At 44.7% G+C, this 27,867-nt stretch overlaps 1 protein-coding gene across 1 annotated transcript; it reads right to left on the bottom strand.

Annotated features, from left to right (window-relative positions):
• Positions 1–27,867, bottom strand: LOC138801259 (cytochrome P450 2W1-like). The gene is made up of 9 exons (XM_069983871.1): positions 27,629–27,867; positions 22,086–22,248; positions 17,541–17,690; positions 15,116–15,273; positions 13,973–14,146; positions 10,423–10,570; positions 7,636–7,820; positions 3,754–3,895; positions 1–2,851 (listed from the first exon to the last, which is right to left on the bottom strand). Exons 1-9 carry the CDS (start codon positions 27,809–27,811, stop codon positions 2,664–2,666), a joined length of 1,491 nt encoding a protein of 496 aa, XP_069839972.1. The 5' UTR covers positions 27,812–27,867; the 3' UTR covers positions 1–2,663.

Below are 27,867 nucleotides of genomic sequence, written 5' to 3'. Positions count from 1 at the left end.
CCCGCGCGCCAAACACAGACAATGACGGACATATACACACACAGAGGCACCATTAACATATATACAGATCCGCCACTGACATACACGCATATATACGCTGTAATGTGATTACACTAGTGCAGATGTATACACCATGAATAGACTGTACACAGGGAAATCATCTCAGTGTAATACGAAATACTCAACGGAAATAAAAGAAAATGCAGCAGATATTAGTGGTGGGTTCTTTTATTAGAGCCCAGCATTAATAGAAGCTGCTGCAGAACATCTTTGGGAGCAAACCTGTCAATCACTTGAGACACTACTGACATACACAAACACACATATACACCAGTGTTACAGACTTTGCTGACATACACACATATATAGCCACAGATACATACACATATTGACATAAAAATATATACACAGATAGACCTTTGGGTCATGTGACCCAAAGGTCCTTCATTCCTCTCCTGTGCCGTCTGGCAGGTCCTGCTCCTCTGTTCAGCCCGCTCACCCAGCACTACAGTGAGGGGGCTGAACAGTGCAGTGGGGGTCCCTCTTCCTCTCTGGACCCCTGGGGGAGCGGGGTACCTACCATGAAGGCAGGGCAGGCTTCCTCGGGCCCCCTTCATGCAGGGGCCCCATAGCAGTCGCCTTCCCTGTCTTCATAGTAGCTACGCCACTGCTTATGAACGATGACTGGACCATTGTATAAATGATGCATGTTCTACCTCTTGTGTAACACCTATTTCCTTATAGGTTACAAGCTCCTGTGAGCAGGGACGTTTCTGCTATGATCTGATTTGCTGGATAGTTTGTTACTGTATATTTACCCTCTTCTTGTAAAGTGGTCTGGAATATGTTGGTGCTATATTAAGCTTATAATTATTTTATTGGTAATTGGGCTTCTAGATAAATGTGGTTATTAGCTGGCCTGCACTTAAGCAGCTCTAGGCAGTAAGATTATTTGTATCCATCCTGGCCATGTTTTGGACCATTTGTTTCAAAAAATGTGTACAGGAGCAGGGACACCTTTCAAAGGCAAAAATCCTTGCTCTTACACACTCAGTGGCGAGACATACACTGTATAACTTACCGTTCAGTAATTTTTTGCTGGACTAGACACAGACTGCTTACACTTATTACATTTCCTGGTCAGCAAGACTTACAGGGTATGCTTTGCTGCTCGGTGCACGGCAGCAGGGACTCTTGCCTTTTACAAGGGTCCCCTCTCCTATAGGGATCTAAATTGGTTTTTGATTCCAAATTGAATTTCATCTTAACTTACTACCATAAGTTCACAAAGAAATGTAGCTTAGTTGGGTCAATGGTATATGTTTAGGTGTACATATAGATTGTACCTGAAGCACACCTTTAGAGGGGTTGTCCAAAGATAAAAGTTATGTGATCAAGAAGGGCCTGACTGCTGAAAACAGGAACCTGAGTCCTCATTAGAATCAAGAATAACAATTCATTCCATACTTACTACCTATTCAGTCTCCTTCTCACAGTTCTGAGCTGCTGCTTTCTGCTGAAAGCACAAAAATCTGAGCCTCTCTCTCTCTCTGTCTCCCCCTCCCTTCAGAGACAGCTGATATAAGTCCCTGACTGGCTTTATCTGCAACATTGTAGCTTCTTCTGTAATTCAACGTATTAATGTAAATCAGGACAACAACTCTCAGTTGCAAAGAACTTGATGCTTTGTATTTAGAAAATTATTCACATAAATATTGCCAACACAGTAAAGTGGACAGTGGACAGGACATCAGGAATTTAATCTTTGCACGGCGGCCACACTGCTGGCCGGTCTCCTCTGTCCTGAGAGACTCTCACTCTCCAGGCAGATGAATGATGTCAGTACGATACGTCCATCCCGGGGACAGCCCCCTTTGTTAAGCGCAGCTGATTAGTGTACCCTTCACCATATTTATAGTAGAAGCCTGGAGAGTGAGGAGAACGGCCAGCATTGCAGCCGCGGTGCGAAGATTGGATTCCTGACGTCCTGTCCACTGTGGTGACTTGCTTTATATTTACTGTGTTGGCTATATGTGAATCATTTTCTAAATACAAAGCATCAAGTTTTTTTTCAACTGAGAGTTGGTTGTCCTGATTTACATTAATACGTTGAATTGGATACCAAGGTCGAGTCACACAATGCGTTTAGGCACTAGTTCAGATACGTTTTTTTGTGAATGAATTGCTTCTTCTGTAATGCCTAGAGGGTTATTCTGAGGTCAAGTTCCTGATAAACGTACTGTGATTAATCTTCCTAGAGTTACAAAGAAGCTACAATGTTGAAAATAAAGCCAGCCAGGGATTTGTTTACATCAGCCGTCTCAGAAGGGAGGGGGGAGGAGGGAGAGACAGAGAGAAAGGTTATACACAGATTTTTGTGCCTTCAGCAGAAAGCAGCAGCTCAGAACTGGGGGAAGTAGACTTAATAGATAATAACAAGTATGGAAGGAATTGTTAGTCTTACCATGAGCAGCGGCATATCAAAAGTTATGTTTGATTGGAATACCCCTTTAATAACATATCTTCAAGGTCAATCGCCAGATTGGTAGGGGTTCAACACATTAATGGTCTATGTTGACCAGCGGGGGATCAGGTAGGTGAGTTTTTTTTTTAAGGTACTCTAACAACCCCTTTAAGTGCCCAAATACAAATGAACAAACTGTCTACTGCCTGGGCGTTGCACACACTTTGTAATTCTTTGTTCTCAAGGTAAAGACCACTTCTGGAGTCAGGTCCAAGTCTTCTGTACTCATCCCCGGAGGGGGGGTGAATGTGAATTTCTGTAGCATTCCAATGATGAAAAGAAACAGCTCCATTCTGGCCAGGCCCTCTCCGGCACACACCCTGCGTCCTGTGTAACCATAAAAATACCCAGGGTTTGTAAAGTGATACTAAAGAAATACAACACAGCTTGTGCCAATAATAGAGCTATCCAATACTCAGAAGTGCACATCCATAGTAGCTGCAGGCAACCATAATTATATCATTCAACTCAATATCTATGTAGGAAATGTGGAGCTATAGAGAGATTTTAAGAAATGTAGAATTTTGTAGAGATTCTCTTCAAGAGAAAGCAATAGACTGAATTCAGCTGAAGTACATAAAGAATCCTTTAGATTGAGTTGACTTTGCTATAGAATAGAAGGATGCAGGGGCCCATGTAAGTAGCATGGTCTATGGTTTAATGCTATGTTGTCATGTTCATGTTTGTAATCCAGTTTCTGAAGCCAAAGCCAGGAACGGATCCAGTAGAGATGGGCAAAATTACAGTAAATTTGGCCGATCCTAAACCTGTTCCCTCAGCCATTGAATCCTGCTGCCTGGAAAAGATAACTGCTGTCCTAAGGATTCCTGGAAAACATGGATACAGCCATAGGTGATCTAGGACTGCATCCGTCTTTTCCAGGCAGCGGAATTGAACAGCTGATTGATCAGATTCAGGTTCGGCTGAATTTACTGTAAATTCACTCATCTCTAGTATAAAGGAAAGGCTTAGACTTTTCCTCTTTTTAAAGGGATCCTGACATCACTTTGATGCTGCAAGAATCATTGACTTGGGTTCAGGCAGCATGAAAGTGGTTACATGGTTACAGATTCTCTTTATTCCTTCCTGGCTTTAGTTTTCCAAACTGAATCAGAAAACCTAAATGTGGGAACACACCACTAAATAAATCTGGGCCTGTTTCTAAATTACCAGGGGAAGCCCATACCCTGTAATTGATAATAATGGGTTACTGCAATGGATCTACTAACCTTTGGAGAATGGGTAGAATGCATCTTTCTTCAGAAATTTACCATCAGCATCCAGGAAATGATTGGGGTTAAACTCTTTAGGGGTCTCCCATTGGGTTTCATCGTAGTGAATGGATGAGAAGAGTGGAATCACTGTGGTTCCCTAATATATGTACAATACATGACAGATGTGTAAAACCAAAGCTGACTGCTTCCTTTAAACATTACAATATATTTCTACAGTACGGCTATTACCCAACACCAACTAAGGCCATGTTCACATGGCGTAAGAGACCGGCCGTTCCAGTCTCTGAAAAGATCATCCCGGCCGGTACTGCAGTACCGGCCGGATGATCTTTCGGGCCGCAGTGTTCTTATGCGGGCGCATTCATGGGCGCCCGCATCAGAACACTTCACAGCACACTATGAAGCTTGCGGCCACAGCCGCTCGCTTCATAGTGTGCACTGACATGGTTTTCTACAGCCGCTATTCACTGAATAGCGGACGCAGAAAACTGACAAGTCATTTCTTTGCGGTGCCGCAAGGGATCCCATACAAGACAAGGTATATTTCCGTAAAAGATACGGCCGTTGTTCCGATTTCAACAACAGCCATACTTTTACAAAAATATACGTTGTGTGAACATAGCCCTAGGCCATGTTCACATGGCGCAAGAGACTGGCCGTTCCGTGACCCGGTCTCTGAAAAGATCATCCTGGCCGCTACTGCAGTACCGGCCAGATGATCTTTCGGCCTGCAGAGTTCTAATAGTGTGCACTGACATGGTTTTCTACGCCCGATATTCACTGAATAGCGTCCGCAGAATACTGACATATCAGTTGTTTGCGGCGCCGCTAGGGGTCCCGGCCGGAGCGTATACTATGTGTATACGCTCCAGCCGGGATCCCATAGAAATCCGGCCAGTGTATTTTCTCGTATTAAAAATACGAAAAAATGTTATGTGAACATAGCCTAAGTCTGTAACCACAGTAACGCAGTCCTTACGCAAAACAATAATAAACACCATAAACAAGAATCGGAGATTGATGGCTAAAAGAGCCATCTCTAATAAGAGTAAAAGATTAAAATGCACAAAAAGTGCTTGGATAAGTCAGGACAACATAAAAGTATATGCATGGGGAAAATTACACATATAATAAAACCTTTGGTTCAAGGCAGAGAGAAAGAAAGAAACAACATATAAACACCTGTAAAGGTCCAGCCACAACCTGCAAAAGGGAACATAAAAGTGTTAAAGTATAGCAGATATTTTACAGCACACTGTGAAAAAAATCTACTAGCCAGTAGTAAAAGTATAGAGCATAATGTTGTTGTTGTTCAAGGACAATGTAAGCACATACTGTACATACAGTACTCCACTTGTGCAGCAATGCACCATTTGCAAAAACATAAACTATACAATATTAGAAGGTTGAAAACAAAGCAAATGAAGCTACAGAGATAGCAAGCAACCATATGTGAACTTATAGCCACATACCCAATGTACGTTTCGCTGTGGGCGCAGCTTCTTCAGGGGTGAAGTTGCTTAAATACAGTCCCCTTTTAGGCTATGTTCACACTACGTGTGGAACATAGCATATCTTCAATGGGATCCCGGCCGGAGCGTACACACATCGTATACGCTCCGGCCGGGATCCCATGCGGCGCCGGAAAAAACTGACATGTCAGTTTTCTGCGGCCGGAATTCAGTGAATTCCGGACGCAGAAAGACCTGTCAGTTCACACAGTGAAGCGAGCGGCTCCGGCCGCTTGCTTCACTGTGTGCTATGGCAAGCTCTGATGCGGGTGCACGCTGATGCGCCCGCATCAGAGCTCCGCGGCCGGAAAGATCACCCGGCCAGTACTTAAGTACCGGCCAGGATGATCCGGGCTAAGAAAGGCCGGATGTTCGCGTAATGTGAACATAGCCTTAAAGTGACTCTATCAGCACAGGAGCTGATATAAATGTTATATATCTACGTCACAAGGACTTACTGTCTATATGCTATAGAAATTTACCCATATATACATGTGGCTTTCTATCGGACATCAATAACCACTGAGTGGATGGAGTATATGGCAATCACTATATAGCCCCTCGGATTGTGTCTATTGCTGGTATGATTATTTTTATTTAGTACTATGGCATTTACATGAGATTTCTACTTCTATACTGTTGAGCTACTCTCTATGATGTCTTCTACCACATGCCACCCTACTCGTCTATATGACAATGGGTTTTTACTAGAGATGAGTGAATCACTAGGAAATTGGGTTCACGAATATTCACACGAATTCGCAAATATTTGCAAATTCCATACAAATGAATTTTATTAAAAATAGTGGCTAATGAACATGCCGCTAACTGTCCGTGTTTGCTAGGAACAATTTGTTTGATGATCGGAATGGTTATAACAATCATTTTCGAACTTGCAAACGTTTATCTCGTGATGGACGCAGCTGCGTAATATTGGCAACTGCATAATATTCCCAACTATGTAATGTATGCAACTGTGTAAATGTAAGTTAACATGCACGTTCGCTAATGCAGCCACCACGAATTTGCAAAGCGAATCTGACAAATTTGGGAATCACAATGAGGCAAATTAAATGCCCGATTCCCTGACAATCGGAATTCGTCAGATTCGCTTCACTTATCTCTAGTTTTTACTTTTAGTATATTATAATATGTATATACATTTAAAGGGGTTATCCAGTGCTACAAAAACATGGCTACTTTCCCCCTACTGTTGTCTTCAGTTTGGGTGGGGTTTTGAAACTCAGTTCCATTGAAGTAAATGGAGCTTAACTGCAAACCGCACCTGAACAGTAGGGGGAAAAGTGGCCATGTTTTTGTATCGCTGGATAACCCCTTTAACTATTTAGCAATTTATTATCTTAATGAGTGCTGGGGGATGGGGTTGCACTAACTGCCTGATATGCAGAAACTTTTATGTATAGATACTACCCTCTATGCATGTGCAGTGGCCATTTTGGGGATGACCATATCCTACTATTAATTGAATTGTGCTGATGGCGGCCATTTTTGGTGTGATTTTCTCCAGTATGAGAACTATACCCCTCTATTGTTCAGCTACTTTTTATGACATTATATGCTACATGCCATGTTACTTAGTCTGTTTGCCAATGGGTCTGAACCACTGGTACGTTACATTATGCATATACATTAAACTATCTTGTGAGTGTGCACCATTGGAATTAGCAATCCTTGAGTATATATCACTTACTGTATATCAGCTCCTGTGCCACTTTAAAAAAAGACTGTAGTTGAGCACCTTCAGCCCGGAAGAAGCTGCACCCACAATGAAACATACCTTGGGTATGAGGCTTCCAGTTCATATATTGTTACTTGCTGTCACTACGGCTTCATTTACTTTGCTTTCAACCTGCTAATAATGTTCAGTTTATGCTTTTGAAGACTGTGCCTTGCCGCACAAGTATTTGCATTGTATAGTCCCAAAATAATGCTCTATACTCTACTTTTGGCTATTAGCCTAGACCTGCATATCATCCACAGTGTGGTGTAAAATACTTGCTGGTGCACGTTCCCCATGCGGTTTGTTACTCTACCTTTACAAGTGCAACAATGTTCATATATCTCAAAGAAATTTCCCCAAACCTCTTAAGTGCAATATAGGGAGCTATAACACCTCCTCACTCCCCTTCCCATCCCTATCCCTGTTTGATTGTGAGTCAGCGGCTTGGGAACACCTCTTAACAGTATACAGTTTATTAACTGTATACTGTGAAGTTAACTATTAACACAGTGATATCACATAGAAGTCAACACCTGGTTATGGTCTAGATTACCTGAATGGTGTAACAATGCGGAACGGGTTTTTATGATGTTTTGCAATAGTCACTACCGGACAAAGAATTACCTTTGGTATAAAATAATCATGGAAATGGACATCAGTGGATGTGGAATGGGGTAAATACTGAAAGATATTAACAAAGCGCTGAACTTCATGGACTACGGCCAAGCAGTAAGGAAGAACTTTCTGGTCGTCCCAACTAGGTGGTCGCTCCAGCCCGATCACATTTTCAATCTCCTCTTGGACTTTTTCTGGAAAGCAACAAATTAAAGTTGATGCTCCTTTCATTTATGGACTTTTCCTCAAATTCAGTGCAGAATATATGAGTTGTGGAAAATAATGCTATGTCTGAGCTGTCCATCTTGTGATGAGCTGTCACATGACCCGGACAGGTTTTTCTTCATTACAAGTAAACAATGAATATTCCTAAGGGTCCACTTACACAGAAAGATTATCTGACAGATTATCTGCCAATGATTTGAAGCCAAAGCCAGGAATAGATTTGACAAGAGGAAAAATCTCAGGCTTTCCTTTATGACCTGATCTCTGTTTATAGTCTGTTTCTGGCTTTGGCTTCAAATCTTTGGCAGATAATCTGTCAGATAATAATTCTGTGCAAATGGACCCTAAATCAATGCAGCTACACGAGCGGGACTATTGTGTCTCTCGTGCAGCGAAAACAGCATACAAAGGGCAGTAGTTATTTTTAATGTCACATTGCTTTCTATGGGTGAAGAAGCTGTTTTGAGCGTTTCTGTGTGCGATTACGCGTCATAATTTCCACAAAAACGCATCACAATAAGCGCCAGAAAAGCCTAATAAACACCAATAGAAATCTGCATTTACATCTCTGTGTTTCCGCCCCTAGGAAGCTGTGTCTCTGCCCCTGTACTTCCACCCCAGGAGGAAAGTCAAACTAGAGTAGAGGAAAGTATGGCGGAAGGTTGACAACGTGGTGAAGGTGCTCGTCAGCTAAGCGCTTACCTGGAGTACGGCCAGGCACGAGTCCTTATGTGGTGGCCTGAGGAGGATATACCACCCTTTCCTCCACCATCCAGTTACTGGGAGGCTATCGATCCACCGCCGTCATCATACTGGGAGTCCCATGAAGCACAGACACTAATGTAAATGATGCTCAATAGAACCAGGGGGCAGCAGTCCCACTAAGGTCCTCTAGGCTTTCTGAGCCTGCAGTTGTCCCACTAAGACCTGAGCCTGAGCATCCTGAAAGAACCCTTAAAGGCCGATCCACAACTGCTGTTATATTGAAAATAAGTTATATGTGTTGTACTTGAGAGAGAAATTTGCACTTATTGACCCATCTTAAGTGACCCATCTCTGGCCTGGGGCCATTTTGAAGGTATTCCACAGATAATAGACTGTAAACCGTTGTGCCTGATGTTGCTCTAATGTCCCTCTTAAACGATAATGCCTAGTCTCCCTGTTGGCTGATTTCTACTACACCTCACCAACCCCAAGGGTGTCATTGTACGCCAGTGTTCCACTGCTGTCCACAGCTCTCCTGTGTTAAGTTAACTCACAATGACATTTATGCTGCTTCCAAACTCGATTTTAGAACTGGATACCTGAGGTAACCTGACAGTTGACTCACTGGGTTAACTTCACCCAATTTTCTGCAGAAGATGACAGCTAAGGCATGGGATGCGTTAATTCACTTGTTTATTATTTTTTTTCAACCCCCATGCCGATTTTAATGTTCGTGGGATTTACTCTTTAACTATGCACTTATTGATCTTGTTTATGCCACTGATGTTTGATTTATCCTATGTCCAATCTGTGAGTTAGGTACCTCACGCACTTACACCTATCACAGGCCTATATTTAGTCTCTTATAGAGAGTTTGAACCTATCACAGGGTCCCCTCAGTAGTATAAAGTGTGAGGGAGGCTATTTTGGGACAGTTTTTCTAGAGTTCTGTCACTGTGTTTCTACAAGAGAGAGTTTTGCTAAGGAGATTTGTCCAGGGCCTGGCGGCCAGGACCCATTGCTGAGCCACTACACTGCATGCAGAACTTTATCCTTCCTTTTAGCACTTCTGATACCTTAGCTATTTTCAACTACTGAACCTTGTGGTGAGGCTGCAGTTACAAGGCACGAGATAAACCCTATCCCTGTTGGGTGGCATTCTCTTTAAAGTTCCTGATGACCACTCCAGGAAAAAGTCAGTAGCTAAGTAAGAGCTGATTGCCAGAAACTCTACTGCAACCTGCTAGCTTTCCTATGGGGTCACCATGACAGCTAGCGTCTCCTACTAGGTGATCCTTTTTGAGTCCTGATCTATTGTCACTCGGTGCCCACATGATAGCTTAGGCAGAAGATTCATTCCTGTGAGCATAGGTTTCTCTTCTTCAAGTAACAGCCCACTAAATGAATACCCTAGGGTCTGGACAGGGCCCCTAACCTCTAACTGGCAATCCAGTGTCACCACCGTCAAGTAAAGCAAAGTCACTTAAGTCAAATCAGAGTATTCCAGTATCTAGAGACTGTGTAAAGTACTTATCTATATATCTACCACTTTGAAGGCTGTGATTTGTTCAAGAGTATATCTATCTATCTATCTATCTATCTATCTATCTATCTATCTATCTATCTATCTTATTCTGGACAGTGCAAAGCTGTGTATACTCGTTTGCTTACTACTACTGTGAGGAGATTGGAGATTGTTGCTGTGTACTGACTACTGTACCCAGAGACTGTATAACCTGTATTGCATTTAAAAAGATTTTATAGTAAACCTATTCCTGTGATTTCACCAGCACTAAACCTGTTCTTTTACAAAAGTTGTGTGTCAGTACCTTCAGGGGTGGGCACACACCACTTAGTGCCACTTACTCTGTATATGGGGATATTTCATCATGAGCAGCATAGCCCACTGTATGGTTGTAGACGTGGTCTCTGTCCCACCAAGGAAAAGATCGAATGCAGAAGCCAAGAAGTTCTTCTCAGTAAACAATTTCTCTTCTTCATCTGTCACTATTTCCTACAGGACAAATAAATATGATAGGGATGTTATGTACATGACACAAATCTATAGTACAAAGGGTGGGGGATAAGATGTCATACATGTACTGAATAGTAAGGCTAACATAAGGGTAGGTTCACATAGGAATGGATCTGTTCAACAGAATCTAAGCAAATGAATTACACAATGCAATGCAAAAGGAATACCATTCTATTAACATCCATCACCACAGAATTCAATGTAAAATTTGAACATATGTTCACTCATTTTTTTTTCTCCCATTAAAAAATCAAAAGGCGATTCATGACAAAGGGACACATTAAAATCAACAGGACTCCTTTCTTTATGTTTGTGTGATACCTTCTTGTACCATAAAGAGTAAGGGTGTGGTGCACTACTGTGAAGCGCGACCGGTCACTTGCTAGATGGAGTTGTGTGACTCTAGTGTAGTGGGTAGTCGAGATATAGCTCAGCCAAGTGTTATGCTGTTGTGACTCCAGTGCCAGTTGGGCACACAGGTATGGAGGCACACCTGCTTTTATTTTAGTGAGGCTGGCTATACCCTTTCCCCTGTGGTCGGTGACCTGCCGGGCTGTTTGGGCATCCCTTGGGCATTTATCAAGGTGGTCCGGAGTGGAGTTGTGACCCCCCCCGGACTATTGGTACCGCCACCCACAGAAAGGGGAGATGACCCAAGGAAAGTGCAATGGCCATGTAGGTGCTTAGGTAAGAATCACAGAGGCCCATTACAATAAAAAACTCTTCTTTACTGCAGGAATACTTGATACAGTCATACACAATATACTTTTGCCTTGATAACACACTTTGGACTTGACTGACAAGATTTGTGCTGAGAGCTTGAGAGGTAGAATAGCCATGCTGGCTTGGTTGCGTGCTGAGAAGTGGAGTAAGTTCAGAGAAGTAGAGAGGAGGATGTCGAGAGAGTCCCAACCCAAAGAAGTACTGTGCTCTGCCGGAACTTTAGAAGTAGAATAAGTAGAATACTTGAGAGTAGAGAGAATACTTGTGCCCATGTTTTGACTCCTTGGTCTTTGCACCAGCTATTGCCCTACAGTGTCGGGCGACCTGTCCTAGAGGGTGACACAAGCCACAGTCCTTGTTACCTGGGATGAGCAGAGTGGTCCGAATTTTTTGGTTACACCCGTGCTGGGAGATAGAGTACATAGGCTTCTAGCAACTTCGCTTCATCCGCTTCGATCATTTCTTCTTTCTTCAGGATACTGTCCTGCATCTTTAGACTTGTTCACGGCGTAAGCTGGGATGATCCCTGAATTTGTTCTTCCTCTCTAAGAGTACTTAGCACTGCACAGTGCGTGGAAGTTCTGCTTTCAAGAAAAGACTGTTCTTGCGTCCCATGTGTGTGCATCCTATACCACACCTCAGACTACACTGGACTTGTCCTCTAACAGGGGACTTAGCATAAGCCAGGGCCCAACTTGACTGCTGTAGGGACTGTTCAGGCTTGTGTCCTTCCTCTACTGAAATCAGAGTAAGACTCACTAAGGGTGGCTATACTTCCTCTCACCATGTGACAACTTCCAACAGCATATGTAATATGTGCTGTGAGTGGGTGAGAAGAGAGTGCAGGAGAAGAAAAGAGAAAGGAGATAGGTAGAAAAGAGACAGAGCTCTCATTGGTACACAAATCACGGAAACAATAACCCTTTAGTGACCTACAGCTGTGCAATACTTAAGCATACAATATACATACTGTACTAGCGATATCTAGGGGTAAAACTTAGGTACTACTTCATCACCACTACTACTTTGAAGTACAGGCTGTTTGCGAGGGGTGTAAAGACAAGTAACACCCGTGGTTGGACACCACAAGGGGGCAAATAGAATTGCAGATGTGAACTCAGCCTTATTGTACACAAGCACTTTAGAGACCTCAGCCACATTGATGGTTACCAGTTGGGGGTTTGTCTATAATATAAATACAGTGGTACCTTGGTTTAAGAGCAACCTGGATTGAGAGCGTTTTGCAAAAAGAGCTCACAGTTTTTCAAAATTGTAACTTGGTTTAAGAGCATTGCTTTGGTTTAAGAGATCCCTGTACTGGGTGGGAGAGTGAGTGTGGGAGGGGTATGGTCTGCATAGCGGGGTCTACAGCCCTGTACTCTAACCTAGGAAGTCTCCCTCACCTTCCAAATCATAGCAGATCCACTTCAGGCTGGGGCTTGCATCAGGGGACAGGACTGTGAAGGTAATCTCTCCATAGCTGTAACTCCTGTCTCCCGGTCAGAGAGTGCTGCTTTACTGTGCCCACATCTGTCCTGCTCATTCTTTCATGCTCCCCACAGTCTTTGTCAGCCCTTGAGTTTTCCATCCTCTCCATTCCTGTTATAATGTGCCTGCACTTACACTCAGCTATACACACTGCTGCTATAATGTGCCTGCACTCACATTCAGCTATACACACTGCTGCTATAATGTGCCTGCACTCACACTCAGCCATTTACACTACTGTATAGGAAAGTTTCTGTCACTCTCCTTCTGCACAGCTTTGTGATTCTCACTTCCTGATTGGTCTATGCTGAACACACACCCCTTGCCCATTGCTGTCATGTGACCACACAGACTCTGACAGCAGCCCAGCTTCTCTATTCTAGCCTGTTGTACTACGCTACTGCATTATGGGGATCTCCAGCTCCCTCCTGTATCTACAAACTGCTGCTGTTTTTTGAGGTTTGCAGTTAATATACATTATACTCCACAAGCTGATTGCTATACTGTACAGTTACTTATAATATGACAAATTCAGCTGTTCCTGAATGTTTGTCTCATTAGTTTAACATGTTATTCAGAACAAAAAAATCATTATTTTTAGGATGTGGAACCAATTGTCTGCATTTCAATAATTTCTTATGGGAAAATCTGCTTTGATTTAAGAGTGGATTTGGATTACAAGCACAGTTCCGGAATGAATTATGCTAAATTTTTGCTCAATAAATATTCTCCGTAACCAAACTTGACAAAATTAAAAATGTTTAGATATGGTTCTTTTTACTTTTTCCATATGGGTATATTAATGTCAGCTGCCAGTCGTGGTAGTGCCACAAAATCAATAGTAGAAGTAAATTTAGGATATTTGCCTCATTTAGTATGAAGTAGGTAAAAGCAAGAAGAGTAACTTTCATACAGAAATATTGAACTTGTGTGCCATCTAGTGTTCTAAAGCTATAATTACATTTTTTTTTTTTATTGAACTTGTATGCTATCTAGTGTTCTAAAGCTATAATTCTTTTTTCCCCTCACAATGACAAATATACAGTACAACAATGTTCTCCAACCTGTGGCTTGTCAGCTGTATAACTATCATAGTTTTGCTACAGCTGGAGAGCCTCGGGTTAAGGATCACTGCATTACATATCACTCCCTGCAAAACCAATTCCTTACCCTGTCATCTTTCTGCGTGAAGGCCTCAGTGAACGTCCTGAAAGAATCTTCTGATTTAACTTCTTTCGCTTCCTTAAACAGATCCTTCAGAATTTCATTTAGTTGATTAACTCTGTTCAAAACTAGTCCAGGTTCTTTCAGGAAATGTTTCAATATTGGAAAGGCATTATACAGCTGGAATAGGAAAACATACAATCAAATATATAATGGGCAGGTATCTATAATCCATATCATGGATGGATGGAACTCTGATATCATGTGTGCTGTTGGCTGAATATCATAAAGCTGCTACTAAGATCTGGAGGGAGTTGGTGCCTTCGGTTATATGTCACATTTTTGATATGCATTAGATATTCTTGGTGTTTTTTTTCTGACTTGCACTGTTTTTTTAATGTTTTATACAATTTGTAATTTACCAAGGTTAACACACACAGAGCAAGAAACCATTCATAAAGGAGGGTGAAGATTCCAGCCTCCCTAGTGAGAGGAAGAAGTTTAGAGAGTTTAGTGCAGTCTCTTTACCTAAGAGGTGTACTATAAAGGCAGACCACGCCACTGTTAGCGGGCCCGTTCGTGACGAACTCTCACAGTTAAACGCTGCAGTGCTCTGTCTGACAGAATAAGAAGCCATTGTTTCCTGCCCTATCAGTCTCGCTTGTGGCTGGAGGCAGCATTGCATCTCCAGCCACAAGAGGCCCCCCTTCCCCCATACACATACTCACCTGGCCCGGCACAGTCCAAACAAAGGAGCGCCTGGGGACTGCACCAGGCCAGGTGAGTATGTAGGGGGCATACAGGATTCAGGGGCCCATTACAGTTATTTACTATTGGGCTCCATGTATCCTAAGAAGGCCCTTGCTGATGAGGCAACCTCTCTGCTGAGAGGAGAAAAGTGCAAGCCCAGAACAGTAGTAGTACAACTTGTAGTAGATGTGTCCTTTCTACCTCTGAGCTCTGGATCATTGCTCCATTTAGTGACATGAAAACTGACCAGCTATGAATTGTATATATGCATAACAGAAATTTGCAATCATGCATCCATATCTCTCACATATTACCATGATGCTAACCTCACCCCCTGACTTTCCTGTATATCGGTCTATCAATCACTCGTCTTATATATAATTTATAGGGATACTCTACCTTGGCAGCTGGTGAGCCAATGTTGACAACAATATCATCCATGATGGTAATAATCTTCTGGAACGTTGGGTTATCATAGTTGAAACGTCTTCCAAACATAATCCCATAAGTTATATTAGGGGCAGGAAGATAGAACATTTTCTTATCAAAGGGTCTACCTGTAGTGTACGATAAGAAATAGTGTTAGTCACTGTGTAGGGTGTAATCTACAAAGAGAACTAATGTAACCCAGTCCTACATATAGTTATGGATGATCAGCATCTATCAGCATGGCACTCTAGGATTGGTAATATTGCTGATCATCACTGCACGACTTTGTGTTTATAAGCATGGCTCTAGTGTCAAAGACAGGTCTTAAAGCTTCAAAGTGAATGTGTCAACTGTAATTCACTTCAACTGCTGGCACTGATAGATTAAAGGGGTATTCCCTCCAAAATTATTTTTGCACTAATACGTTGCCCACCCGTAGCTTTCCATCTTTCCAATATAAAGTTATTATGGATTCTGCACAGTTTTGCTGTTATCTAGGTACATTCACCCCCATGGAATGCATTGAATCATCAGCTCTCAGTCCACTCCAACACGCTCCCTGCTCCTGGCCCGCACCCTCCGAGACAGCATCACGTGTCCTCCTTCTCTTCAATGGGCTGGGTTAGCGCTTCTAACCCAGCCAAACTGAAGTGAATGAGGACACTGCCGGGGATGACTGCTGTTAGAGAGGGAGACAGTGATAAATGCAGCTGTCACTGTCTCCCTCTCTAACAGCAGCCACCCCCGTCACCCATACCGTGTACCCCCCAGCCCCAGAGCACTCTGTGCCCCCCGTACTGTGCCCCTTCACTCGCGTCACCCCCCCGTCACTTCATCTACACCCCCCCTCTGTCTCCCTCTGTAACAGCAGCCACCCCCGTCACCCGTACTGTGTGCCCCCAGCCCCAGAGCTCACCCCCTGACTGTGCCCCCTCACTCGCGGCACCCCCGTCACCAACCTCCAGTCACCTGCGACGATGTCTACCAGCGGCAACCCCCCCCCCCCTCCAGGGCTCTTCCGCTGCACCTCCTCCATCTCCACCTACTTCTACAGCTCCGGTCACCCGCGGCTCACCCGCGCTGCTTGCGGCACACCCACAGGTGACTCCCTCTACACCTATGGCATCTACACTGTCATCCGCGGCTCACTCGCTTACCGGCGCACCACCCGACCCCCCCCCCGCTGGGATCAATCGCGGCATCCATCAATCACCTGTCACCCGCAGTTGTCACTCATGCCGCTCGCCTAGCACACCAAAATCCCCCCCGCCCCGCTGGGATCAATCGCGGCATCCATCAGTCACCCGCGGCTGTCACTTGTGCCGCGCCATGCCAAACCCCCCCCCTGCCCCTTATGGTTGGGCTCACCCGCGGCACCACTGAAATCCCCCCTCCCTATCACTCGCTGCCCCCCAACACCCCCGCAGCTCACCCATGCCGAGTTCTGCTACACCATCTCAGCTCTGCTACGCCATCATCATCACCATCTCAGCTCTACTACACCATCTCACCATCGCAGCTCTGCTACACCATCACTACCATCTCAGATCTGCTACACCATCTCAGCTCTGCTACACCATCACTACCATCTCAGCTCTGCTACACCATCTCAGCTCTGCTACACCATCACTACCATCTCAGCTCTGCTACACCATCACTACCATCTCAGCTCTGCTACACCATCTCACCATCTCAGCTCTGCTACGCCACCATCATCACCATCTCAGCTCTGCTATGCCATCATCACCATCTCAGCTCTGCTACGCTACCATCATCACCATCTCAGCTCTGCTACTTCATAATCATCAGGCTTAAGCGTTGCATGATGGGAAATGTAGTTTCCTAGCTTGATAATAGACCATCTTTTAGAAAACCTTTTTCTCAGGAACGGCAGCAGTAAGACCAGCTAGGTTTGGGGGCATTTCATTATTTTTTTTTGCTCTTGGGGGGAATACCACTTTAAGTCATTAAGTCAGGGAGACACATGGTACTTTTTATATATCAGTCTGTGTTTCCAGACCATAGAAAAATACTTTTATTTTCCAGTGCATGGTGTTACACCTTCTCCCCTCTCATCCCTATCCCTGTTCTCAGCTGACTGTCTGGCAGGGTCAGGTATGGGACATGTAGTTGGGAGACATTCCAGCTTTCAGCACATCAGGAGCTCAGGAAAGCCTCTCTCACACTTAACACTGGAGAATAAAAGCATTTCTCTGCACTCTGAAAGCACAGATGGATATATGAAAGGTACCATGTGTCTCCTTGACCTAACAGCTATCTAACAGTGTCAGCAGTATAGAGCGTGAATTACAGCTGACAGATTCACTTTAATAGAAATGTCACCTGTAAATGGGACACAACAAAATTTATTAAAGTTGTACTTGACACGACTGACCATTATAGGAACCGATTGCTGCATTTAAGAACTGTAGCTCCTCAATAATTCTGCATTCTATGGATTTCTTTCCCATCCCAAGATCTCTTAATATGGAAAGCATAAATCTTCGCAATATCTTCCATGACTCTCCATTGGCGAGGAAAACTCCTAGAAGAGATGAAGAAATGATAACATATATTACTCACATTACAGCTGGGTCCTATTGCAGTGTACTGGAACCCTTGTGCCACTGCTAGGGCAGGGCCGCTTTAACCAGAGGGCACATGGTGCACGTGCACCGGGCCCACTGGTTAAAGGCCCCCCCCCCAGCAGGCCTGCCGTTGCTATGTGCGACCAGTGCGGTCGCACAGGGCTCCGGCCACCAGCCTGTCAGGGGGGAGCGCCATGGATGGGTAATCTACTTACCCCTCCATGGCGCCCCCTGCAGGGCCCCCCCGTCCGCCGCTGCCCCCGTCCGCTGCTGCTGCGGCGCTTCAGCGCGGCAGCAGCAGCGACACTGACAGAGAGAGAGCCATTGGCTCCCTCCCTGTCAGTCACTCACTCTTGTGGCCGCACTTCCTGCGGTCACAAGAGGCCGCGCTCTCCCTCTAGCGCCCGACGTCACTGGAGCGTCGGCGCGAGGGTGAGGGGAGTGCAGCCTCTTGTGACCGGAGGAAGTGCGGCCACAGGAGGGAAGAGAAGAGGAACGCGTGGACCTAGGTGAGTAACAGTGTTTGTTTTTTTCAATGTTATATGGGAGGGGGAGCTATATACTATTGGGGAGCACAGGGGGCTATATACTATGGGGGAGAACAGGGGGCTATATACTATGGGGGAGAACGGGGGCTATATACTATTGGGGAGCACAGGGGGGCTATATACTATGGGGGAGAACGGGGGCTATATACTATTGGGGAGCACAGGGGGGCTATATACTATGGGGGAGAACGGGGGCTATATACTATTGGGGAGCACAGGGGGCTATATACTATGGGGGAGCACAGGGGGCTATATACTATTGGGTAGCACAGGGGGCTATATACTATGGGGGAGCACAGGGGGCTATATACTATGGGGGAGCACAGGGGAGCTATATACTATGGGGGAGCACAGGGGAGCTATATACTATGGGGGAGCACAGGGGGCTATACACTATGGGGGAGCACAGGGGGCTATATACTATGGGGGAGCACATGGGGCTATATACTATTGGGGAGCACAGGGGGCTATATACTATTGGGAAGCACAGGGGGCTATATACTATTGGGGAGCACAGGGGGGCTATATACTATGGGGGAGAACGGGGGCTATATACTATTGGGGAGCACAGGGGGGCTATATACTATGGGGGAGAACGGGGGCTATATACTATTGGGGAGCACAGGGGGCTATATACTATGGGGGAGAACGGGGGCTATATACTATTGGGGAGCACAGGGGGCTATATACTATGGGGGAGCACAGGGGGCTATATACTATGGGGGAGCACATGGGGCTATATACTATTGGGAAGCACAGGGGGCTATATACTACTGGGGAGCACAGGGGGCTATATACTATTGGGAAGCACAGGGGGCTATATACTATTGGGGAGCACAGGGGGCTATATACTATTGGGGAGCACAGGGGAGCTATATACTATTGGGAAGCACAGGGGGCTATATACTATTGGGGAGCACAGGGGAGTTATATACTATGGGGGAGCACAGGGGAGCTATATACTTTGGGGGAGCACAGGGGGCTATATACTATGGGGGAGCACAGGGGGCTATATACTATGGGGGAGCACAGGGGGCTATATACTATGGGGGAGCACAGGGGAGCTATATACTATGGGGGAGCACAGGGGGCTATACACTATGGGGGAGAACGGGGGCTATATACTATTGGGGAGCACAGGGGGCTATATACTATGGAGGAGCACAGGGGGCTATATACTATGGGGGAGCACAGGGGAGCTATATACTATGGGGGAGCACAGGGGGCTATACACTATGGGGGAGCACAGGGGAGCTATATACTATTGGGGAGCACAGGGGAGCTATATACTATTGGGAAGCACAGGGGGCTATATACTATTGGGGAGCACAGGGGAGCTATATACTATGGGGGAGCACAGGGGAGCTATATACTTTGGGGGAGCACAGGGGGCTATATACTATGGGGGAGCACAGGGGAGCTATATACTATGGGGGAGCACAGGGGAGCTATATACTATGGGGAGCACAGGGGGCTATATACTACTGGGGAGCACAGGGGGCTATATACTATGGGGGAGCACAGGGGGCTATATACTATGGGGGAGCACAGGGGGCTATATACTATGGGGGAGCACAGGGGGTTATATACTATTGGGGAGCACAGGTTAGCTATATACTATTGGGGAGCACAGGGGCTATATACTATTGGGGAGCACAGGGGAGCTATATACTATTGGGGAGCACAGGGGTCTATATACTATGGGGGAGAGCACAGGGGGCTATATATTATGGAGAGCACAGGGGGGCTATATACTATTGAGGGGGAGCACAGGGGGGCTATATACTATTGGGGGAGAGCACAGGGGGGCTATATACTATTGTGGGAGAGCACAGGGGGGCTATATACTATTGGGGGAGAGCACAGGGGGCTATATACTATTGTGGGAGAGCACAGGGGGGCTATATACTATTGTGGGAGAGCACAGGGGGGCTATATACTATTGTGGGAGAGCATAGGGGGGCTATATACTATTGGGGGAGAGCACAGGGGGGCTATATACTATTGTGGGTGAGCACAGGGGGCTATATACTACTGGGGAGAGTGCACAGGGGGGCTATATACTAATGGGGGAGCGCACAGGAGGGCTGTATATAACTGGAGGAGCACATGAGGGTCTATATACTACAGGGACACCTTAAAACTATGGAGGCACAGAGGGGTGTAACTATGTAGGAGTACAGAGGGGTGTTACTACTGTATAGGGGTACAAGGGACCTAACTACTGTATGTGTTGGAGCCTAAAATATTTGTCTGGCAGATTCTGGAGAGAAGATTCACAGCCAGGAGAAGACTTCAAGGTGGCCCACGCTGGATGGAGAGAAAAAGAAAAGGTGACAGACTCTGATCGGAGAAGACGCCTCCGGTGAGTCACTGGATGTAACTTCACTCTGTTATAGGCTTGTACTGATAGGGGTCATGGTGTGGCGGTATTATGTAATGGTATCAATGGTGATATCTTTCTGTTTTGTTTAGTGCAGTTTTTATGTAATATGTAATCACTGTATGGTGGAAATAGTGTTATAAGGTAACTACTGTATGTACTGGGGCTCTTGATACAGTGTGGGGGCAAATTCAGTACATTATACAATGTGCCGAAAGGTAAGGGGGGGGGCCCACTCTTGAGGGCTGTGCACTGGGCCCACCAATGTATTAAAACGGCCCTGTGCTAGGGTCCTATTTATGTCCATCGGCACTGAGATATATGTCTTTGCTGGGTTCCTCTGTTATATGTTATACAAGATGTAGTACTGCTTTTTGTCCAGAAGATGCCGCTAACTATTTTCTCCTATAGAAGCCAGCACACTGAAAGGATTAATTGTTCTGAATGTTTTTTTTAGCTTTTATTTAGTGTTTTTTTCTTTTTTTAAACTGTAAGTGCCAGTGAATTGATTGACTGCTTTTCACTAATAGGAAACTAGCCCAATGTAATGGCCCTATTCCACGGAACGTTTGTCGTTCATAAGTTCGCTAAAACGACCGCTCGTTAACGATTAATTCACGACTATATTTTGCGAACGACAACATATAACACGTGAACGATAACGATTACTTTGCGGTCGTTACATGCTCGTTTAAAACGTTCGCCGGGGTGATAATTTGAATACAACACACCTAGTTTTTCAACACATTGGGTGAACGATTTCACGATTTCTTATTCAACAAAACGATTAGCGAATTATCGTTAAAAGACTAACGATTTTTTTTCGACATGTTGAAAAACATTTTATAACGACTGAACGACGATTTTGCTGTAGTCGTTCGATCGTTTACATCTATTCCACGGAACGATTATCGTTAACGAGCGGTCGTTTTAGCGAATTTATGAACGACAAACGTTCCGTGGAATAGGGCCATTAGTCTATAAGTAGCTGGTGGAGACAGTCATGGGGGTTAGCCCTAATTAAGGCCCTATTACACAAAGCAGTTATCGGCCGTATTTCGGATGATAATAGTTTTGTGTAATAAAAGATAATGATCATCCGACAGAGTTTCAAAGCCCCACCCAAACCGGAGACAAGAGTGATGCAAAAGTGGCCATGTTTTTGTAGTGCTGGATAACCCCTCTAAGTACCCTGGACTCTGTGATTGCTCAACTGCACCATTACACACTACGGGGGGCACCAGGGACTAACCTACACCCTATAACGGGCGTGTGTTGGGACCCAACAGGGATCACACTGCTCCGAGCCCTACGGAGGGAATGCAACAACTAGCACCTAGCCAAAGTTACAGAACTGAGCAGCTGACCATCTACCTCCTCAGTGATGTTGGGGGTTAAGGTGACTTGATGAAGTTATTTACCATGATTCTGCTGAAAGTCATCAGCAATGCGGAATATACCCCGATTTCCGAATTCATACTTGGCTGAGGTGAGAATTTCTTTATTGGCTTCATACCCAACCAGAACCACTGCTTTTGTAGAGCCAAAATGGAAGGTGAACATGGGACCATACTTCTTTGCAAGCTGTAAAACAATAAGAACATTTTATCTCAGTTTTTCTATTATTCAATGAAATATTTTTAAAATCTTTTGTCCTGCTTAAGAAACTGCATGCATATAGCTCCTATATTGGCGGTGTCTGTTACCATCACTAAGTAGGAGATTCCAGATGGCATTCTCAATATTATGGGGGTTCTATCAAATATACACCCACCTCCTATCCAGTGTATACGGGAGAGGTTCTAATGGTGGGACAAAAAAGAAAACTCATGTTCATATTATGAACAGAAACTTTTCTCACTTGAAAAACTTGGATACATCACCAAACATTAATGGCAAGGAAACCTGGAAATTGTGCAGGAGAGGAGAGAAGGTATAGGTAGGTTTATTATCATCCCTGCCCTACCTCTCATTCTATACACAGTGTTTAAAGAGCACCATGTACAGTGGTATCTTGGGATACAATGGCCCCAAAATCTGATAGATTCAACTTACAATGGCCCCCAACGACCATTGTAAGTTGTACACAGCATTAACTTACAATGTTTCTCTGCTTGTTTCTGTATGTCAGATCCTGAAGCTGTCCAGTGGAGCTTCTGACTGCAGGTGTTGGTCTTATGGTCTTCTGTGCTTGACGGTTCCCTCGCTAAAGCGGCTACCCAGTGGAGATACCTGCTAAAGCTGCTGCTGGGCTGCTAAATAGAGCTGCTCCCATCCATATCCAGTGGGATCTCCTAGCAGAGGCTGTATTGAGCAGTTCTGAAGAACAGTTGATGAAGTAAGCTATCCTGTCTGACAGTGATGTGGGTCAGTGTGGGGTGCTCGAACTCCACCGGGTGATGTTATGACTGGTGGTGATGTCAGCTCAGCTAGAGGTGTTAGTGTTGTGACACCAGTGCTTGTCCAGGACACAGGTGTGATGTTGGTCCCTGCTTTGTGGATGTGGCTTGCTGTGTTCCCCAATGGTCGGTGACCTGCTGGGTTTGTATGGTTCCCTTGGGCTCTTGTCACGGTAGTCCTGAGTGGCAACTGACCCACCCGGACTATTGGTACCGCCACCCACAGAAAGGGGAAAAATAACCCAAGGTGTGCGGTTTGTGTGTATGGGTGCTGGTGCGGATAAAGTATGACAAGGTACCAGTGATATAAAAATATAACAGCTTTACTGTTAAGTCTTTCAGCAATACAACACACTTCAGTAGCATAGATAAACCTTCACATAGACTCTACTGCTGGAACTTGTTTGTGCTTGAGGAGGTGCTTAGAGAAGTAGAGTAGAAGAGAGGTAGTTATAGCGGAGCTTGGGGAGTGGAGTAGAAGAGAGGAGAAGAGTTTGTCGAAAAAGCCCCAACCCAGTGTACTCTGGAGGAGATATACTGTATACTGCGATACTTTTACTTGTACCCGTTTTTAGACTTTGGTCTGACCACCTTTTGCCCTACAGTGTTGAGTTACCTGTCTTAATAGGGTGATACAAGCCCCAGTTGTGGTTATTAGGCTGTAGCTAAGCTTTCGGGCCTTCCCAGTTACCTGCGTTGCGAGATAGGATACGTAGACATCTTTTGGTAGCTTTGTCCTATCCAGGCAAGTTCCTCTTGTGTTTGAAGATACTGCCTTGCACTTTTTAGACTTGTTCTCAGCATGGGTTAGGGTGTTCCTGGACTCTTCTCCCTTTAAAGTGCTTAGCACTGCATAGTAAACATAGTGATAGTAATAAAACAACTGGTTGTCTTTAGCTGCATCTGTACACTCGTGTCTAGATTCAATTGACTTGGCCACTCCCTCCCACACGGAGCTAACTAACTCCTCCTACAGGGGGTGAGTGTGTGTGGAGAGCAGGGATATGTAGAAGAAGAGAAAGCACCTCCCACAGGTTAGCACAGAAAACATAATATAACAATAACAGTAACCCATTACCTTCCTTCAGCTGTGCATGGAATAACAAGACTTATAAATAACACTGACACCTAGTGGTGAAACTGTAAACTACTCCATCACAACTTAAACTGGAATGAGAACTTTGCAACAGGTGCCTAAGGCACTTAATAGTGGGGCACCACATCAGCAGCTTCTGCACAGAGATTGGGTGGTATATCCAGCTATTTGCTCTGCACTTGAGTCAGATGAGTTAGAAAATAGGGGAGTAACAAGACAAATATAAGGGGATTTAAAGAACTCCACAATAAATAAATAATAAATAGATCCCCATGTGTATTACTGGTCTAGTAAATGTTTTTATCACCTATCACCGGATAGATGCTAAATGTATGATCACTGGGGGCCCAACTCCCATGACAACCATGGGTCAAGACAACAGCATTCTAGGAGTGGCCCATGTGGATGGAGCTGTAGTACCACAATTCATACATTCAATGTCTATGGCACTGATAACAATAGCCAAGCACTTCAGTTATGCCCTTCAGCGCAATTGATGGTGAATGGAGCAGTGGTCATTTTTCTGCTCTATTCACATGGTCTAGGCATAATGTCCCCATCCTTCTAGATCATTGGCTGAGACAAGACTTGGCTGAGCAGCCTGTCAGTGCAGAGATCTGAACAGAAGGGAACAGAGCTGCGGCTGCAGAGACCAGGGAAGGCCCGAGGACATCGGGGAACATGGTAAGGTAAGCAAATACTGTCTTAAATTGCACTAAAGGCAAGGGCTGCACAGACATCACTAACGATGTCCATGCAGCCCTTGCTGTCTGATAATCAGCCCGTATAATTGCTCAATAAACGAGCACCAATCTAGCAGATCGGTGCTCGTTTACATTTTTTGAACGGGCCATTGTTAGAATTTGGGCCACTCACGTATCCTCTTACACAGCAAAGAGTGAAGCAGCAGTTGTAAAGAATGTGACAAGCGTAGTCCATATGCTCTTGCTCAAAAGATAGGAGCAATGATATAATGCACAAAAATAATGAGCATACAAAAGTTATAGGTATAGATAAGAATAACAAGTTATCTTACAAAGGTTGTTGTTTCAAGCAGAGTCCATTATCTGGAGTTGAAAAATGTCCTTCAGTTCATGTGTCCAGTGCTAGATGTTCCTGGGAGAGGTCTCGTAACCCTGGTGTGCAGATGGATAGCATTCTCAGGGCCTCCCTCCCATCTTATCCTATACTTCCTGCTTATATAGCTGAAACCCCCACCTCCCGTCTCTGAGCCTCAACTTATATGGTGACTTCTAAGGAGCTACGTGACATCCCAGAATATACTTCTGCTTCTCCCTACAAATATATATATATATATCTATATGACTGATGCTAGCATATGTTACCGCAATGCAGTAAACAAGTTATTCTCAGAACTAACTCCCTGAGACAAGATGGCCGTAGCGTGGTTCATACCTTATACTATATGTCTACCCTCTTACTACCAACTATAACTTTAAACTATGTCTTATGCTTTAGATTGACATGGTTATACTATGTTAGAGACTAGTGATGTTAGTATATTTTACAGCCATGTAATACGACCCTTAGTCCTGGTTTAACAGGCCAGAGTATACTCCCAGTCCAGATTATACCTGGGGTTAAAGTGGCCTAGGCTAGATTATACCCCGGGGTATATTTTGGCCTAAGCCAATTCATCCCCCTCATGCCATATTATACCCCCCATTAAGTGATAGACACAAGAATTACTTAACTTTTCAACATTTTATTGGGGATTCAACTTTGTCTGCTAATTTAACTGAGAAGCTGACGGATGTAAATCTTAAATGTCTAAACACATAGGGGACATTTATCCTTGCATTTGCACTATTTATTAAAAGTTTCGCGCTATTTTCCATCAGATTTTCCACTGCCTGTTTGCACTGGGAGGGGGCGGGGTCTTCTATTAAGTACTCTTTTTAATTAGATTTATCATGTGCACATTTTCAGTTTTCGCGCAAAACCCTATATACCCCTAGGGTATACTGTGGCCTGGGCCAGAAGTGAGAAAGCCAGTGACATGATAACATTATGGCCCGGAGGGATGTAGTTTGGCCTAGACTGTTTTACACCCCCAAGTATAGAGTTTATTTCCTGGGGTATACTGTGGCCTGGGCTAGACTCTTACTAGGTTCGACATTAGATGGGTATAGTTTGGCCTAAGCTATTTTACACACCAGGGTATAGTTTGGCCTAGGCTATTTTATACGCTAGGTATAGTTTGGCCTAGGCTATTTTTCACCGGGGAAAGGGGGGAGGGGGTATTGTTTGGCCAAGCTATTTTACACCCCGGGTTATAATTTGGCCTAGGCTATTTTACACCCCAGGTTATAGTTTGGCCAAGCTATTTTACACCCCAGGTTATAGTTTGGCCTAGGCTATTTTACACCCCAGGTTATAGTTTGGCCAAGCTATTTTACACCCCGGGTTATAGTTTGGCCTAGGCTATTTTACACCCCAGGTTATAGTTTGGCCAAGCTATTTTACACCCCGGGTTATAGTTTGGCCTAGGCTATTTTACACCCCAGGTTATAGTTTGGCCTAGGCTATTTTACACCCCAGGTTATAGTTTGGCCAAGCTATTTTACACCCCGGGTTATAGTTTGGCCTAGGCTATTTTATACACACAGGGAAAATTTGGCCTAGGCTATTTTATACCCTGAGGTATATTCTGGCCTGGAGGGGTATAGTTTGGTCTAGGCTATTTTATACTTCGGGGTATACCTAGCCAAACCCGGGTATAATCTGGGTGGGGGTTAATTTGCCCTGCTACACCGGCACTTATATGATCACTGGTGCCAGCTCTGCAGTAGGTGTTAAGGAGCTTTATTCTCCCAGTAGCTGGGGCTAATATGTGGTGTACCCCGGTGTGATGTTATATCGCAGGAGCAGCCAGTCACTTGCTAGGTGCTGTAGTGTGACACCACTCTGGTAGTGGATGGCAGAGATACAGCCGGACCTTGGGATGTTGTCACATGTCACCAGTGCCTGGTGGGCACATAGGTGTGATGGCACACCTGTTTTTATTTTACTAGGTCAGCTATACCCTTTTCCTCTGTGGTCAGTGTCCTGCCGGGTTGCTACTGGGTCCCTTTGGGTTATTGTGTGATCACGGATGGCCAGAGTGGTATAGTGACCCTCCCGGATGATAGGACCCGCCACCGACAGTAAGGGGAGAATGTCCTAAGGTTGCGGTGTATGCTGTGTTGGTGGTGGCGAATAATCAGAGTCTTTGGAATGTAGTTTTGTTGGTTTACTATTTGTAAATGTGCAGCAGGTAATACAAGTTCAACAGTACTCATACCGCCTTGGGAGGAAAAAAATTATAAAATAAATACATTTTTAAAAAGCCAACAATAGTCCCGCTCACTATATAAGCCCTGTATATTATCAACCGTAATGAAAAAAGGAACTTGTAACCATCATAACCATTTGGACTAGGTACGTAAGAGAGTAAGAAATATTTTACCTCCATAAAAGTGAAGTCTTGTCTGTTGTTTATATCCAGTATATGCAGGTTGCCAATAATGGGCAGAGGGGTCGGGCCTGGTGGGAAGTTATAAATCTTTCTTCTTGAAAAGCTTATTAGGATCTTCATGGTCATCATGATGAGGGTGCATAGAAGGAAGAGAGTCACTGATTCTGCAGCCATGGCGGATCTCTTGGTGTACAGCAGTCACCGTCAGGTCTTTAGGTGAGGTCCGCTCT

This window comes from Dendropsophus ebraccatus, chromosome 9, assembly GCF_027789765.1.
Source record: "Dendropsophus ebraccatus isolate aDenEbr1 chromosome 9, aDenEbr1.pat, whole genome shotgun sequence".
Classification (NCBI taxonomy): Eukaryota; Metazoa; Chordata; class Amphibia; order Anura; family Hylidae; genus Dendropsophus; species Dendropsophus ebraccatus.
This window is presented reverse-complemented; position numbering and strand designations above follow the sequence as displayed.